This window comes from Parasteatoda tepidariorum, chromosome 3 (genome assembly GCF_043381705.1).
Source record: "Parasteatoda tepidariorum isolate YZ-2023 chromosome 3, CAS_Ptep_4.0, whole genome shotgun sequence".
In the NCBI taxonomy this organism is placed as follows: domain Eukaryota; kingdom Metazoa; phylum Arthropoda; class Arachnida; order Araneae; family Theridiidae; genus Parasteatoda; species Parasteatoda tepidariorum.
Window position 1 is genome coordinate 73,600,842 of NC_092206.1, and position 16,918 is coordinate 73,617,759.

General features: G+C 29.3%; 1 protein-coding gene across 1 annotated transcript; it reads right to left on the reverse strand.

Moving 5' to 3' along the window:
* Positions 1-7,758: 7,758 nt before the first annotated feature.
* Positions 7,759-16,604, reverse strand: LOC107447472 (A-kinase anchor protein 17A). The gene is made up of 4 exons (XM_043042084.2): positions 15,455-16,604; positions 13,076-13,173; positions 12,779-12,917; positions 7,759-8,251 (listed from the first exon to the last, which is right to left on the reverse strand). The coding sequence occupies exons 1-4, from the start codon at positions 16,205-16,207 to the stop codon at positions 7,904-7,906; spliced, it is 1,338 nt and encodes a 445-aa protein (XP_042898018.1). The 5' UTR covers positions 16,208-16,604; the 3' UTR covers positions 7,759-7,903.
* Positions 16,605-16,918: the final 314 nt, after the last annotated feature.

Sequence of the window (16,918 nt, forward strand, 5' to 3'; positions counted from 1 at the left end):
ATAGTTTTGAATTTTCATGATGTCGTTAGAAGGCCAGTACCGGAGGTCACTGTTTTACTACATACATGAACAAATAAGGAATCGGTGATTCGTCAGTCGTTTAGGTAATCAAACAATAACTATTCATCAGTAAAAAGAACCTAGGCATGGGTGCCACTCTAAAAAAAATTTAAGATAGAACTTATTTTTTTGACCAATTAACGTGGTCTAGCGTTATTTAACAGAATTTTTCCGAAATTTATAGCTCTCTCTGAATGAGAATGATCCATATATTATATCAATGACTTGATTACTTTTTTTTAAAAAAAGGATACATTTTTTTTTATTTTACAGCAAACAAAACAAAAATAACCGCTAATCCCCCATCTTTTTACACCGCAATTTTTTTCTTGGAGCTATTCCATTATAATTTTTCCCAGTGGTAGTAAAATGGAATTTGAATTTCAATTGTAAGCAAAAAAATATGTTGTATTTGAACAAGCTTTAGCTCACAACCATGATAAGAATAGATGTTAATATATATGCTTACTTTTTTTAAGAATAGTGTTAATCAAAACCATTTTAAAATTAATCTTATAAAAGAAAAAAATAGTATATATTTACTACCACTTTAAATGTAAAAATAACATTTTACGCCAAATGCGTAAAAGTTGGCAGGTATGCTATTCCTATCTCAACTTATTTTTCACTTCGGCATCATTAAGTTACATCCTATTTCAATAAATTTTATTTTTAAAGAAAATTATCTTATATTTTTTTTTTTAATTTAGCGGAAAAGAATAGTTAAATTTTTTTTTAATAGGAAAAAAGAAAATTGAATTTTTTTTAAAAAACTTAATTTTCAAAACAAATTGGAAATAAATATTAATTGGCGGATAAATTTCAGCCCACTGATTTTTTCTCAAGACTGATATCAGTCCTTAGGACTGAAGAGTGGCACCCCTGAACATAGGCTCATTGTCCGACGTTGGTGCTGTCTGCATTGACTCAGGTGGTTTCTTCGGCGATTTAAAGTGTCAGGAAGGTATGAGATATTGGATTGAAGACTTAAACCCTAGTTAAACTCACTAACAACATGAGAGCTCGTTGTGAGATCCGTTGATTCCTAAACAGCAAAATTAGAGGAAATTTCATTTATTTCTGTTACAATACAGAAAAATGTTATCAATACATGAACATCACTTCCTTCTTACAATCTTAGTCTTTTATGCTAATACAGGAGTGTCAAACTCGCGGGGCGCATGCGGCCCGGTCAATACATACAAACAAAGTAAAAATAAAATAGAAATGTGAATTAGAAAGGAAACTAGCATATAAAATTATAATATACTTTATTTATAAGCTATACGGATAATTTTAGATTGTACTCTCAAAAATGTAAAATTCTAATTGGCTTGCAGTACCTGCCATTCCGGGGATACTGCATCGTATCAAAATTACGCAGAAAAAATTTCAAATCTTAGAATAGAGTTTGAAACAAGGTTTAAATATTTTAATTCTTTGGAAAACAAATTTTGTTTGTTTTCTTCGATTTTCTCAATAAATATAGACTCAGTACCCAGTAATATGCAAATGGAAGAGATTGAGATTCAGTGCGATTCAAATTTAAAGGCAAAATTCATTGAAGTGGGTGTGCCTGAATTTTATAAATATTTACCGGCAAGGTTTGAAAAAACTCGAAAATTCGCATATGAAATTTTTTCCATGTTTGGAAGTACTTATCAGTGCGAGCAATTATTTTCTGTTATGAATGGAAATAAATCTCCTGTCCGAAACCGTATTAATAACGCTCACTTTGGATCAATTTTGAAAGTAATCTCGGCCAATAAAATTTCTCCCGAAATAGGAAACATAGTAGCAGAGAAGAGATGTCAAGTATCAAGCAATAATTTAACTTTATTACAATGTACTATTCAAAATAAAAATATTTGTTTCTATGAACAATTTATTATTTTTTTGTGGCCCACCTAAAGTTAAGCATTGTTTATTTGGCCCAAGTTAGCTTTTGAGTTTGACACCCCTGTGCTAATATTTTATGTGGGCGAATATTGGCTAAGTTATCCTCTTTACACAAGTAAAATTCCTCTGATTTTCTCATGTAACCGGTTGCCCACTTCAAACGAATGCATTTTCTGTTGATCAAATACCTATATGTAACTTCTAGGCAGCTTATTACATTGAAATCCACATTAAGTGTTATCATTGAAATTAAAAACTGCTTGCACTTCATTTTAAAATGATAATTATCATTATTCATTAATAATGATAATTAAAAAAAGATAATTATCTTTTTTATTTCTATTTTAACATGAAACATGTTAAAATAGTAATATATGACAAATCCGCTGTAACGAACTCCATCTTGCTTTGATGTCCATTAATTTATGATTTTAAGTTCGCGCCCTTTTCGTTTTTGTCATATTTTGATGTATAAAATACCACTTAATTCGATTTGCTATTTCTTGGGTCATTCAAGAAAATGTGTTAGTTCCTTTATTTTTGGACATGAGTGTATTTTAAGCAAAGTAATAAATTTTATTAATTTCTTAAGGACCTTAAACTTTTGTGGGAAATTCAATCCTGTATTAGTCAGTTTCTTAATAATCTAATTCTTTCCATCACAACAATACTATATTGAATTTTTAGTTTAAATGTAAATAAATGTTAGGCAGTCTAAGTGAAAACATGTTACTAACTGCAATGTAAATCGATTGTTCATATTAAATAATTTGATCTTTTTGTTTTCCTACTTTGAAGTAAATACATGCTACAACATTTTTAAAGTGCAACACATTAATTACTTTGGCTGAACTGTTAAAAGGATATTGATTTCCTTTTACTTAAATTTTCAACATCAGTTTTTGTCTTTTGTGAATTCTTCAAGTGACGTCAAGGTTTGACTGCATTGCATAAAACTTAAAGAGAAAAAAAATAATTAAAACTTAAACTTAGTAAAACCTAATGTCATCTAACATTGGTGTAAATAAGAAAACAATTTATTTTCTTTCCTTTTTGAAAAAAATTGTAAAAAGTGTAATAATCAAGGGCTTGCGTGCAGTAGAAACCCCATATCCGGAATCGACAGGAAATTGATTTTTCTGGATAATAGATACCTAAGGTAAATAAATAATAATAGATTAACATCCTTATTCAATAACAAATACACAATAATTAATGTCAATTTCATTCAATAACATATAAATCCATGTGGTTTGCAATTTGGGCAGCCATTGTTGCAGATTTCGACCCGATTTTAAAAATCTCTATAATTATAACATGCCGCGAATTCTGAATCAGGCATTTAATTTAATCACTTCTCGACTCACTCGATTAGCGACGATTCCACTATGAATCCGCTTGGTTTTCTCGATGATTTTTTCCTTTTTTTTCCGGAATTTTGCATGGTTTTTAAAATCTCAATGTTTTCGTACTAAATTATTTCGTTCGGCAAACTACGAATCGTGCATCTGAAAAAATCGCATTTTTACGTACTCATTTAGTACATTATTGACGATTAACCTGTAAAACTACGTGGTTTCATTGATCGTATTTTCGTTATTGCAACGGATTTTCACTAGGCTTTTAAAATCTTAATTTTTAATACTACATTGTTGGGAACGGAAAGTTTTCAAGCATGCATTTAATATACTGATACTATTACGATTTGCGTATTTCGAATCGTGCTTTTAAATAATCACTTTATGACACGATATAATCGTGACAATTTCGTCTCAAATCCACAATATTTTCAAAACGCCAGAGTAAATGTACCTTTTGAAACTAAGTGCGTGTTTTTTGGCCGTAGTATATTTTTTTATGCAAAAAGAGAGAAAAAAAATATGCGATTCCCCCCCTATGAAATTTTTCTGTAATCACAAAATTCTATTTCCATGTTATGCAAAAAAAATTTTTTTTAGCTGCAATTGCATTAATATCAAATAAAAATTGGAAGTCAAGTAAAAGTTATAGAAAAGCAATGGATTTCCGTCCCTTCGTACTTTTTTTTTTTTTTTTTTTTTTTTTTNATCTACAATAATTTTTAAGATAAATTTTTTTTTTTTTGAAAAAAGAAAGAGTTTTGTTGATCTTTATTGTTAAAAAGTGTCCGGAAAATAGACTTCCAGTAAACGGCCATCCAGATATGGGACTTTATTTTTTTTTAAAAAATCAAAGAAAAACAAGAAATCTTTAATTCATTCAGAAAAAATTCACTTCATCAAAAAAGTAGCACTAATAAGGATTTCACAGTAAAATTTTGTGCAGGATGAATGATTAATAGTATCAGGTTGTTTGAAAAGCAATATCGTTTTTTAAAATTTTTTTATTAATAGGTGATTTTCTAATTGCGAATAAATAATTTATTGAATTGCATATTTTATATTCTGGTCCAATACCTCTAGCCATCTTTTTGGCAATAGCATGATTCTACGTGCATAAAATTTTTGTTAATGTTTTGGATGATGCGCTTTAAAAATGGATAATTTTCTTGAAGTTTGAAAAGCAAATCTCAGAAGTCAATGCGATTATTCAAATTTTTTTTAAGAACATGAGTAATCCATACTCAAGCTTTAAGATTACGCTTTTCAAACTATCACGAGCGGTCGAATTCAACAAATTTAATGTCTCAGAGATCTCACAAGTAGAATTTACCAGTTTGCATCATTTAGCTCCTTAATTGCATCATCAGCTTAAACTGGCGCGGTGCGTCATTGTGTATCTTAATCGAAATTTCGCAAATCAGTTTTGACACTGGCGTGCTGCAAATAGATTTTCTCCACACAACAGATGATTTTTTTTCTTGCTTACACAGTATTTAGATCTTTTTGGTAGCAAAAAAGTAAAATATGCCGACAATTCCACTTTTCCCTTTCATATTTGAAAAGGCACAAACCAAAAACAACAGCATAGAATCAATCAAACTTTTTAACAAGCAAGCCTTGCTAGGTCAGTTGTCAAAATATATAATGTTTGTGTGACCTAAGTATTAAGTTGATTGTGAAAAAATATAATTCAGTTTTTTTTGGGAAAAAACGAAATTACTTTCTAAACAACCCAATAAATTTAGTTGTTCGTAGTAATTTAAATCATTAAAAACATGCGTCAAAAGAATTGAATATTGACTTAGAGATATTTCAAATTTATTTAGAGGCTATGATAGGGACGAGCGAAAAAATTATTTCCTATGCACAATTTTTTGTCTTTTTTTAATATTTTATTAAATTAGGTATTTTATGAATATCGTAAGTTTTTTTTTTCTTTAAAATTGTTCAAAACCAAATGTCATTCTCAACGCATTTAAAGAGCTAACTTATTGTAAAGTTATGTTCAACACTTGTTTACGAAAGACTAAGTAAAAAAAATTGTTTAGTTTTTAAAGATTAATTTTTAAGTGTTCATTATCTAGTTATCAGCTTGAACAATCGCAATGAAATCATTTTTATTGTTTTACTCGTCGAAACTAAATAGGTTAGAAATTTCAAGAAATATACCGTGAAATCTTAACTACCACTTTAATACTTCACTACATTTAACAACGGCATTATAATACCCGAAATGTAGAGGGTAGCCACAATCGGGTAAATATGGTCCCAATAGTTTGGTCAAGAGTTCAAAGTTTGAACCCCTTACTNTGACTAAATAATTCATACCTTTTGAATTTATTTTAATTTGTCATACCTTTATGTTTATTTAATTTAATCATTTTAATTAAATTCCATGATTTTGAAAATTATTTTAGGATTACAACTGGTTAGCAGATCAATGTTTTTTCAAATTATACGTAGTTTAAAAATGTTTTTTTTTTTGAGGTAATCAAAATGTGTTTAATTTGTTAAAATTATTGCATCATATCTTAAAAATGATTTATTTTATATATGTGAAGTTTTTTAGTTCGTTTTTAAACATTATGATATGTTATAGGGATCTAAAATATTTTTGTGCCCGGGGCCCCTGCATGCTATTAAGACGGCTCTGGAGCTTGACCTTCATAGTTGTAAATTTTCATGATGTCGTTAGAAGGCCAGTACCGGTGCTCCCTGTTTTTCTACATACATGAACAAAACAGGATCAGTACATGAACATCATTTCCTTCTTACAATCTTAGTCTTTTATGCCAGTATTTTATGTGGGCGAATATTGGATAAGTTATCCTCTTTACACAAGAAAAATTCCTCTGCTTTTCTCATGAAACCGGTTGCCCATTTCAAACGAATGCCTTTTCTGTTGATCACATACCTACATGTAACTTCTAGGCAGCTTGAATTGAAATCCACATTAGGTGTTATCATTGAAATTAAAAACTTCTTGCACTTCATTTTATATTTTTTTTATTTCTATTTTGACATGAAACATGTTAAAATAGTAATATATGACAAATCCGCTGAATTATCATTTTTACGAACTTTTTCTCCATCTTGCTTTGATGTCCATTAATTTATGATTTTGAGTTCCCGCCCTTTTCGTTTTTGTCATATTTTGATGTATAAAATACTACTTAATTCGATTTGCTATTTCTTGAGTCATCCAAGAAAATGTGTTTGTTCCTTTATTTTTGAACATGAGTGCATTTTAAGCAAGGTAATAAATTTTATAAATTTTTTTAGGACCTTAAAATTTTGTGGGAGATCCAATCCTGTATAAGTCTGTTTCTTATTAATCTAATTCTTTACATTACAACAAGACTAAATTGAATTTTTAGTTTAAATGTAAATAAATGTTACATATTTAGACAGTCTAAGTGAAAACAAGTAGTCAACTGCAGTGTAGATCGATTGTTCATATTAAATAATTTGATCTTATCGTTTTCCTACTTTGAAGTAAATACATGCTACAACATTTTTAAAGTGCAACACATTAATTATTTGACTGAACTGTTAAAAAGGTAATGATTTTCTATCTTTTACTTAAATTTTCAATGTTAGTTTTTTTTCTTTTGTTTATTCTTCAAGCTTGTGACCTCAAGGTTTGACTGCATTGCATAAAACTTAAAGGGTAAAAAAATAATTAAAACTTAAACTTAGTAAAACCTGATGCCATGATGATGTTTTTCTCTTTTTTTAAAAAAAAAATTGTAAAAGGTGTAATAATTAAGAAGATGTGTGCAATAGATAGAAACCCCATATCTGGAATCGACAGGAAAATAGATTTTTCCAGATAATAGGTACCTAAGGTAAACAAAATCGTTATTCAATAAAAAATAACAAATAGACGATAATCATTCAACAACGTATAAATCCGAGTAATTTGCCAATTACAATTTGGGCAGCCATTGTTGCAGATTTTGACCTGATTTTTAAAATCTCGATATTTTATCATCGTTTAATGTCTTGATTGCTGCATCAGCTTAAACTAGAGTGGTGCGTCATCGTGTATCTCAATTGAACTTTCGCAAATTAGTTTTGACACGGGCGTGCTGCCGATAGATTTTCCCCTCACAATAGATAATTTTTTTCCTCGCTTACACAGCATTTTTATCTTTTTTGAAAAGGCACAAACCAAAAACTACAGTTTAGAATCAATCAAATTTTTCAAGAAGCAAGCCTTGCTAGGTCAGTTGTCAAAATATATAATGTTTGTATGACCTAAGTATTAAGTTGATTGTGAAAAAATATAATTCAGTTTTTTTTTGGGAAAAAACGAAATTACTTTTTAAACAACCCAACAAATAGTCTGGACCGCAGGCTACTTTTAGAAAATCATCAGTATCCAATTTAGATTGTGTAGAAAATATTAGAAAAGATGCAATAATATATATATATGTTTAAAGTAAAAAAATATTTATTTTACATTATTTACAACAAAGATTCAACCTTTTTCTTTTTGTCGTTTGTAAAAATAAAAATCAGAAATATTGAAAAAAAAGTCTGTTAAACCAAACAGCAATAAGAAGTTTTAACATCATATGTCAAGATTTTTTTACAGCCAAAACACTTTTTAACGCTTTACGACCAGCAAGCTTTTTCCTTAATTTTTCTCGACTCTCATTTATCTTTTGAAGTTCTCTGAGTCTTAAATTGCGGATCAATTTCTCTTTCAAAAGTCTTTCTTGTTCTAAAAGCATATTTTTCTTTTTCTTCTCAAGATGTGAATCACTTATTGATGGTTTCTTAATCTTTTTCTTCAAATGTAAGTCCTTTTCTTTTTTACACATATCTTCATTTTCAATTTTCTTTTTCCTTTTAGCATTTTCTTGAGAAGGATGAGCAGCTGATGATTTTAAAGGAAGCTCCTTTTCTTTTAATTTCTCGGTTTTCTGAAATAAAAAAAGCCTTTATCAATTAATCCTTTCATATTAACTGAAAGAAAATAATTATAAATAGTTAAACAATTTCGCTAAGTGAATTATAACTTTTCATTACTTTTTTATGGAAGGATACATTGACTGTTTTTATTAATAAAGTTTATATAAAACATGGTCATAATTTTCTAAAATAGTCTAAAACCTAAAGATTTATAACAGACCTTTTGTTAGTACATTATTTACTGTCCTTTAAGCTCGACGAATATATTTTATGCCCTACTCAAACATTTTTCAATTATTAGGTTATAGCATGGTATCAGGAAGTTAAAAAATTATTAAGTTTTCCAGTGATAAATATATTAAAAAAAGTTATTTTTTAACAGTTTAAACTCAGTCTAGATTTTTTTTTTAAATCAGCGTTTATATTTTGTGATTGATTTTTAACCAGTGTTTTTTTTTGTTGCAATACTTATACAGGTTGCGTAGTCAAATTATTTAACAAAAAATAAGCACCTTTTAAGCATTCAAAAAATATTTTTAAGCAGTTAAAAAAATTATTGTAACTAAGCAGGGTTCGAAAGTTTTTGACAATTGACGGTTTCATCTGTTTTCAACGTCATGTCAAAAGAAAAAAAAAAAAACTTTTGGCACTGTTTTTGACAATTGTCAAAAATCATCAAATTTTGAATCATGCAAAACGAATGGCGTTTTCATACGCTACGTTCTGACAATACGCCGAAATAGATTGGGTTGGAGTTAATTGTGAAAACGTTGAATAGAACAATGTGAACTGTGTCTTTTTGCATAATTCAAAGCGAAAATCAACATGGTAAAGGAAAATTCTCATTTTGAAAAAGGGAAAATTAAGCACTTTTTAAAAATACCCAATGAAAAAGCACTTTTAAGGGCTTTTAAAAAACGAAAATCGAAAATAAGCACTTTTTAAAAATGTTATGCACCCTATTATACCATTTTAAGTGTTAAAATGTTATGAATATTGCAAACATTTAAAATAAAATGTAAAATTAAATCTCACAATAAACATAAAATATGATATGAAACATAAAATATTGGGCCAATATGAGACACTAACAGGACTAATCTGGAACATCATTATTTTGAATTTATCTGAATCAAGAAGCATTTCTCAAATAAGCATTATGTTTACTGTTTTAGCTGCAGCATTTTCATACTTTTTTAAATAGTGTTTAAATTCTTCAAAATGAAAATTCACTAAGCATACAAACTTTCTAAGCTTTAGATGGTAATTTATAATGAGAAAAAAAAGAAAAAAGTTATTCATCACAATAAAATTACATTTTTTGCAAGGTTTTAAACTTAAAAAAAGTATTTTATAAAATACACAGTTAATCAAATTAGAATTAATTGTGTTAATCATTTTTTGTTTCATTAAAATAGGAAGAAAACAAAAACTGTTATTATGTGTTCAATACATTTTAATATGAACAGATATAAAAAGTGCATACAGCCAGGGGTCTGTCCAGACCGAATTTACTACCATATAGCGGTACCTTCTCAAATTCAACTTAATCAAAAACGGTAGTTTCACAAAATATTTTTTCTTAAAATTTTATCTTCGTATCCCTTAAGAAACGATAAATCCATATTTTTACCATATTTTTGAGTTGATTTTTAATATAATTTTTAATTTTTCACAAATTATGTCTGAATTTTCACAAAATAGGTACCTCTCAGAAAAACCTAGACAGACCCCTGATACAGCAAATACAGATTATTGGTATAATGGATACATGATTTTTATAGAGTAAAAAAACTTGTAACTTGGAAAACATAACGTTCTTACACATTGCATGTTTTGAAAAGCTAAACCACAAGATGGAAGTTCACACTAAGATTGATTTTTCATTTGTTAATAGCTATAACAACAAACTGATATAAATTCTTATTATAAGTATAGCAGAAGTTATGAAGAATTAATCATAAAAATATATGAACATGGGTACTTTAAATTTACATTACAAAATACATTTAATTATATTGTGTATTTTAATAATCATTAGGACACATGAAATAGAGATGAGACATGCCATCTTGCTCAAATGTGTAGAAATATTACAGACTGAAATTTAAAAAAAAGTTCCGTAATGTACTTTAGATATTTAACCCTTGGCATTCCAATTGTAGTACAGTAAAACTAAAGAAATAGAGTCATCTTTATAAAGCAAGATTCTAAAATTTACAAGTAGAATCTATTTTAATTTTGAAAATATGGAATATTTTAAAAATAATAGTAAATATTTTCAAATCAGAACTACAGATTTGACTGTCGTCGCATGTCAATTCTTTTGTTGATATGTTCAAAAAATGTTTATATATATATACAGTCAAACCCCGCTATAGTGAACTCCCGGATATAGTGAACGAAATGTTCGGTCCCGTGCCTTGCTATACTCGGATAATGTTATTTTTTTGTGGATATAGTGAACCAAAAAAGTGAGGAAGTTGGATATAGTGAACTTTTTTCTGTCTTTGACTGATTTTTTAAAAAAATTTTTTTTAATAATTTTGAAATTTCTACTTCAAATTAAATACATATACCAATTTTCAAAATCATCTATAGAGGGGAATGTAGCGATAAGCATTTTTTCTTGTTTGCTTCTTTTATCTCACTTTCCCATCCCTAAACAAACCAAGCAGATGTTTCCAACCCAGGCAGACAATGCACCTGTAAGGTGTCACCGGGATCAATATGCATATTTTTCAGAAGGAATGAGTAATTATTCATTATTGGTCAAAGAGTTGGACACCAATATGTGTTGATAAGGCCATCATTTCAACTCTTTTTTGCTCTCAGTTCAGTTAAAATAAATCCTGCAAACAAGTGTCTCAAATTTAACTATGTCTAGCAGTAAACGTAAAATGAATTGATGATAAAATGGGCATAATCAGAAAAATTGAAAATGGATGCAATCAAGCTGATATTTGCAGGGAATATAAACTTTCCAAATCTGCAGTTTGTAACATATGGAAAAAAAAAGGCAATTAATATTTTCTGCTCATGAAAAAAATTTGGATGGTGGAAAAAAGTTGAGAAAAGCAGATCACAAGGATAATGAAAAAACATTGCTGAAGTGGTTCACCAATCGAAGAAGCCGCAATCTTCCAGTATCTGGCAAATGTCAATGAATTTGCTAAGCGATTTTATGAAACTACTTTTATGTGCTCGAATGGCAGGTTAGACAGGTTTAAAAAGCGGAATAACAGAAATTCAGGAAAAATTATCTGAGAGTCGGGAAGTGTTTCCATATCTGATGGTGAGGATCGCTCATCAGCTAAAGGTTACAAATTTTTTCGTAGGCAAGACGAAGAGTAATGAAAAATAACACATTTTTTGCTGCTACATAATATTTTACAGTCATTTATTTGAATAATGTGTAATAAAAGGGAGGAGTTAAGGAACCATTAGTTAAATTGACTGTGTAACGGATATAGTGAACTCCCGGTTATAGTGAACCGAAACTTCGGTCCCTTGAAGGTTCACTATAGCGGGGTTTGACTGTATATACACACACACACACATATATATATATATATATTTCTTTGTTAACTAAACTAACTTTTTTACCATGTGCAAATCCATAGCTAAAAATCTTCTACGAATTAATAAAGATTATTTTTCAATAAATGTTAGTAATTTCTCTATAAATCTTCAAAATTAAAATTTGACCTTTTATTAATGAAAAACTTTGGAGGTATAAAGTAACTAACAAATCAAATGCGGCTTTGTACTTCTGTAAGAATGAATTTGCTTCTTGCTCTATATGTGTTTGTGTTTTATTTTCTGTTTTTTCTTGAATTTTTATTGGTATCTATTTTTTGCTTTATCTGTTTTATTTATTTTGTATTTTTTGTTAAAATATGTTTTATTTCCTTCTCAATTTTTTTTGGTGCTGCTCTTTGGTGATACAATTGTATTGATATATTTTGCTTCGGCTACATTAATGCAATATTAGAAAGCACTCTATTTTGTGGATATAATTGTGTGAGCTGAGAAAAAAATAATATCTTTTCCTAATTTTATTTTTAAGCTTTTTTTTTAAAAAAAATTTAAGAACAATTTATTTGTTAATAATTTTTCTTCTTCTCTTTAAAAATAGTTTTCATTGTTTTCTGTGTATTTTTAACATTGTCTAGTATTGCCAAATATGCATAATTGAATTCTGAATTGAAATATGTAAACTTGCTCTTTTAAACTTGGAAATGCTATCAAGTTAACCTTGCTCTGTATACGTATCAGCATCCAGAATACAGCTCTTTTCCTTTATTTATTTCAATAACTTTTGAATTCTAGAATTGGTAGGAAGTTCAGTACCTCAGTTTTATCTCTAATAAATCTGTAAATCTGATACTTGCCTTAATTTGAAAAAGATACTTAATAACATAGAACATCTGTATAAAATAATACAAATAAAATATCTGTATAAAATAATACAATTAAATATTAATCTAAAAATACTTATGTCAGGATTTGCCTGAAACATTAATAAGTGAACTTACCTCTGCACGAAACAACAATTCTTTCAAAAGAGATTTGGCTTCATTTTCATACAGCGCTGGAGAGATTTTCTCATCCTTGATCACATCTGCAATGGAAGTGCCAGGTACTGGATTTGAAACCAAGGTATCACATTTTTGCCTGTACAAAATTAATTATTTAATTAAATATGCATAAATTACATCAAAGTATAAATCTAAGAAAACTTCAAAATTAACATTCAATTAAAAAAAAAAGAATAGAATGATTCGGACACAGTATCATCCTTACTAAAATACAGTAAGTATATTTCCACGCACTTTGCATTTTCTGTACAGGCATCACTATTAGACTTTGATAAAGCAGCCCGTTGTTTGATACATCTTTCACTAAGATAGTTGGTACGGTCAAAATCTACCTAAAATGATCATGGAATATTGTAATGTCTTAAAAACGAAGTGCATGAAATATTACTGAAAACAAGAAAATAAGTCAAAATTAAGGTAAAAGTATACAAATAAAGAAAGCCATTTAAATTTTTGTATAAAAAGATACAATTTAAATAATGTTTGCAACACAATAAACCCTAAGTTTATAATGAAGGCCTACTTAATAATTGTGTAGAATTCAAACATTATGCACAATAAGATTAATTTTGAAAAAATTATTTTTTTTATGAAAATGGATGATATTTATCTCTCTTTTTCTTTTTAAACAAATGCAAGACAAGTTTTTTGCAAGTAAAAAGAGATTGGCCAAACTTCTTCACTAGGAACTTTATACTTAACAATCCTAATATTTTTGTTCTACACAATAGCTTTATACTAACTATTTAAGACATAACTATATATTAGTTCTCTTATTAAAGTCATCGATTTCTTTAAAAAAAAAAATGAAACTATTTTTCAAATGAAACTCAAATGATGCACAATAGATCAATTTCAAATGAACTTTACAGACTAGAAACACTTATGAACGTTCCTAACTGGATGTTCATAGAAAACTTTTTCCCCGTCAGAATTATTTATTTAAAATCATTATAATTGTTTTTATTTTATTTTAAATAACAGAAATGAATAATAGAATAGAAATGAATTAATTTTATAGAAATGAATTTTATTTCAGTATACGTAGTACAAAACCCGTTATCTGGAACGGCCGGGACCATCGTTATTCCGGATAACTGATTTTTCCGGTTTTCTGAATCGCTACAAAAAGCCGTTTTTTTTTTATTGTTAAACCCAACTGAAAAAAAAAAAATTTAAATAATCTTAAAAATAAGAAAAAACGATGAAGTAATACACTAATGATTATTTCCAAGATGATGGTAAGGTAAACATCTTTAAAAAAAGAAAGAAAAATAGTAAAATCTTATGAGGAAAAAAATTATTTTTTTTAAAAATGGCGAGAAAATTTATCAAATTTCGTTCCGGTTTTTTGGTTTTTCGATTTCCGGTACATCAAATTTACATGTATTTCCTACTAACTACATTCCATTATAATTACCAAACTTGTTTTTAAAAACTCATTAATTCTTTCATACATTTCATTAGAGAAAATATATTTTCGTTAACAATACCAAATCACATTAGATATTTTAGTTTTTAAAAAAACTTTGATTTGAATTTAATGTTGCAAATTTAAAGGAAAATATATCAAAATGTTTTCATTACAATAAAAATTTGAATGCTCAGCCATTTTGGATTCTGAGGCCTATAATAAAATCAGCTATCATTGAAGCAGGTGATGCTCAATCAGTTGCGGTAATAGAAACAACTGGTATTCCCACGTATGGGGTTCCTACATTGTCACGGTGGCGTGGTTTGTGTATGTTATTGATCTCAAAAGCTATGCTGGCAGTAGCTTAGCTACAGACAGGGTCACCCCAGCCAGTCAGATTGCAGAGATCATCTGACAAAGAGAAGCAATCTGGTACTTAGTGGGACTGACCTTCATGCTATCTAGAAAAGAAACCGACACACAAGTCTCAACACGGAATGAAGTGGAGTATAATTCAAAGAAGGCTGTCTAACCAAATTCTGGGTCTGGCTCATCCTGGATTGTCAAGCGAAATAAGATAACTTGGTTGGTTACTAATGCCACTCGGTTTCACAAGCCTGCTTGGTGAAACCGAGCAAGTTTAAGGCAGAGTGACCATCTATGGCCAAGTGGATAAGCTACTGCCAGCATAGAGTGTCCATCTATGACCAAGAAATCGATTTCGCCTCAGTTGTTTATAAGGCGGACCCATTTATACATCCACAGATCATAATTTTGACCTGAATCAGAGAACGATCAAACTACAATCCAGTACCCCCCGACGTATTGATTTGTTATGGGAACATGGAGGACTTTGTGAATCGACAGAATTTCAGAGTGTACCAGTCACCAACTTCGGCCGGCGGGGTTCGAACCTACGAACTCTCGGACAAGGGCGCAGCTCCCTACCGACCAGGCACACAAGGGCATAAGGCATTACAGTAATAAGTATCTAATATAATTTGAAGTAACATAGATAAAGTGATAATACAATGTTGAATAAGTATGTCAATAATTTATTTATTATTTTTAAATTTGAGATTTTAGAATAAAAAGTTTGGTTTTACCATTGAGGTTCACTGTATATTTATCATTAAAGTTTTCACCCACGAACACAAATTTATACTATAGATAAATGGTTTACACGTAATCATACTTACTTTAATGTCAGCTGAATAAACTTTACCTTCTGTGTCTTTATAAATTAACTTCTTACCTCGTAACGAGTCTATTGCAATTGAAAATTCTACATATTCTTCATATTGTATATAAACTTCAAACAATAACTCACTGTGAAGCGAACTTTTTTTAGCAAAAGTTGTCTCATTGGAAATATTGTCTGGGGTAGGAATTTCAAGTCTTCGTATTCTACCAAAACCACCGAAGGCTTTTCGCAAAATTTTCTCACTGGGCCTTACAGATTTACTCGAACTGGCAAACCAACGAACGGGCATGTCTTGTAGATGAATAGTATCCGGTCGTTCACCGGGTTTCATTTCATTCACGCCTTTTGCATCACGGTAAAAAGCTTCCCATTCATGACGTGTTGGACCACTGCATGGAGCATGGGCAGCCCTCAGTTGCAGTTTCTCTGTAAAACCAGTTAACTTTAGGCTACTGGTAGTCCGAAGACGAGCCAGTGCTCGCTCGCAGGTGGTTTTATTCTCGAGTTCACCTTCTAATTTAATGACATTTGCAGTAATTTTAAGTGATTTCAATGACATGAATTGATCTGGTCTAATAGCAGCCTTTAATTTTTCCATAACATTCCAGCTTGAAATACTCTGACCTGGAATTTTGAGTTTAGGTAGTTGAACATTGATTTTTATCTTGGAAATGGGTTTTAAATATAAACCTAAACTACTTTCTAAGGCAACAGCCTCAGTAATGTCATTGCAAGTTTGAAGAGACATGATCAGTCAAATAATAAAGAATAAGTTTCACAGGACACAAATATCACATTATTATCCCACTAAAATTATACAGACGGAAATCTTATAATTCAATTGTACCATTTATATGAAAATAATTTCTTTTAATCTCAAAATTAAGTACTATAAAACACAGAACTTATATATACAACACAAATATTATAATTTACTTATTAAAACGGGAATGGCAAAGAACTCCACTTCAAGAAAAATAAACAAAATAGCACTAAGATGTGTTATTATAATACGACGTGTGACACTTTTTAACCATTTTAAATGGAAAATATGGGTTGCACTCTGTATTTAAGCATATAAAATTGAGAAACATTAATATTATTAATTGAAAAAACTGTTTATTCCGTTTTAATAGTACCAGTTGTATTTAAAAATCCCTTTAGGAGCTCCCTGCCTCATCGCTTTAAAATTACGCTTGTAGCTTTCATGAATTTAAGAGATGACAGGGCCCCAGAGCCGAGATGTTTTCGGAGTTCGGAAAATAAATCGTGTAAATCAATTCGGTGAATGCAGATATGATTTTATATAACCTTATATATATGTTACCGTTAAAGTATATAATGCAGTTATTTCATAGAATACCTAGTTATTCCGTGAAATAACTGATCGTGTCCGTTAAAGTGTGTAATATGTAATTAATTTGACACTTTAACTAGTTATTCTATGAAATAGCTAGGT

Coding starts and splice junctions, on each gene's coding strand:
- LOC107447472 (XM_043042084.2), bottom strand. CDS start 16,207: ATGTCTCTTCAAACTTGCAATGACATTACTGAGGCTGTTGCCTTAGAA. Junction 12,918..13,075: donor GCCTGTACAGAAAATGCAAA/GTGCGTGGAAAT, acceptor AATTTTGTACAG/GCAAAAATGTGATACCTTGG. Junction 8,252..12,778: donor AATTGTTGTTTCGTGCAGAG/GTAAGTTCACTT, acceptor TTTTTATTTCAG/AAAACCGAGAAATTAAAAGA.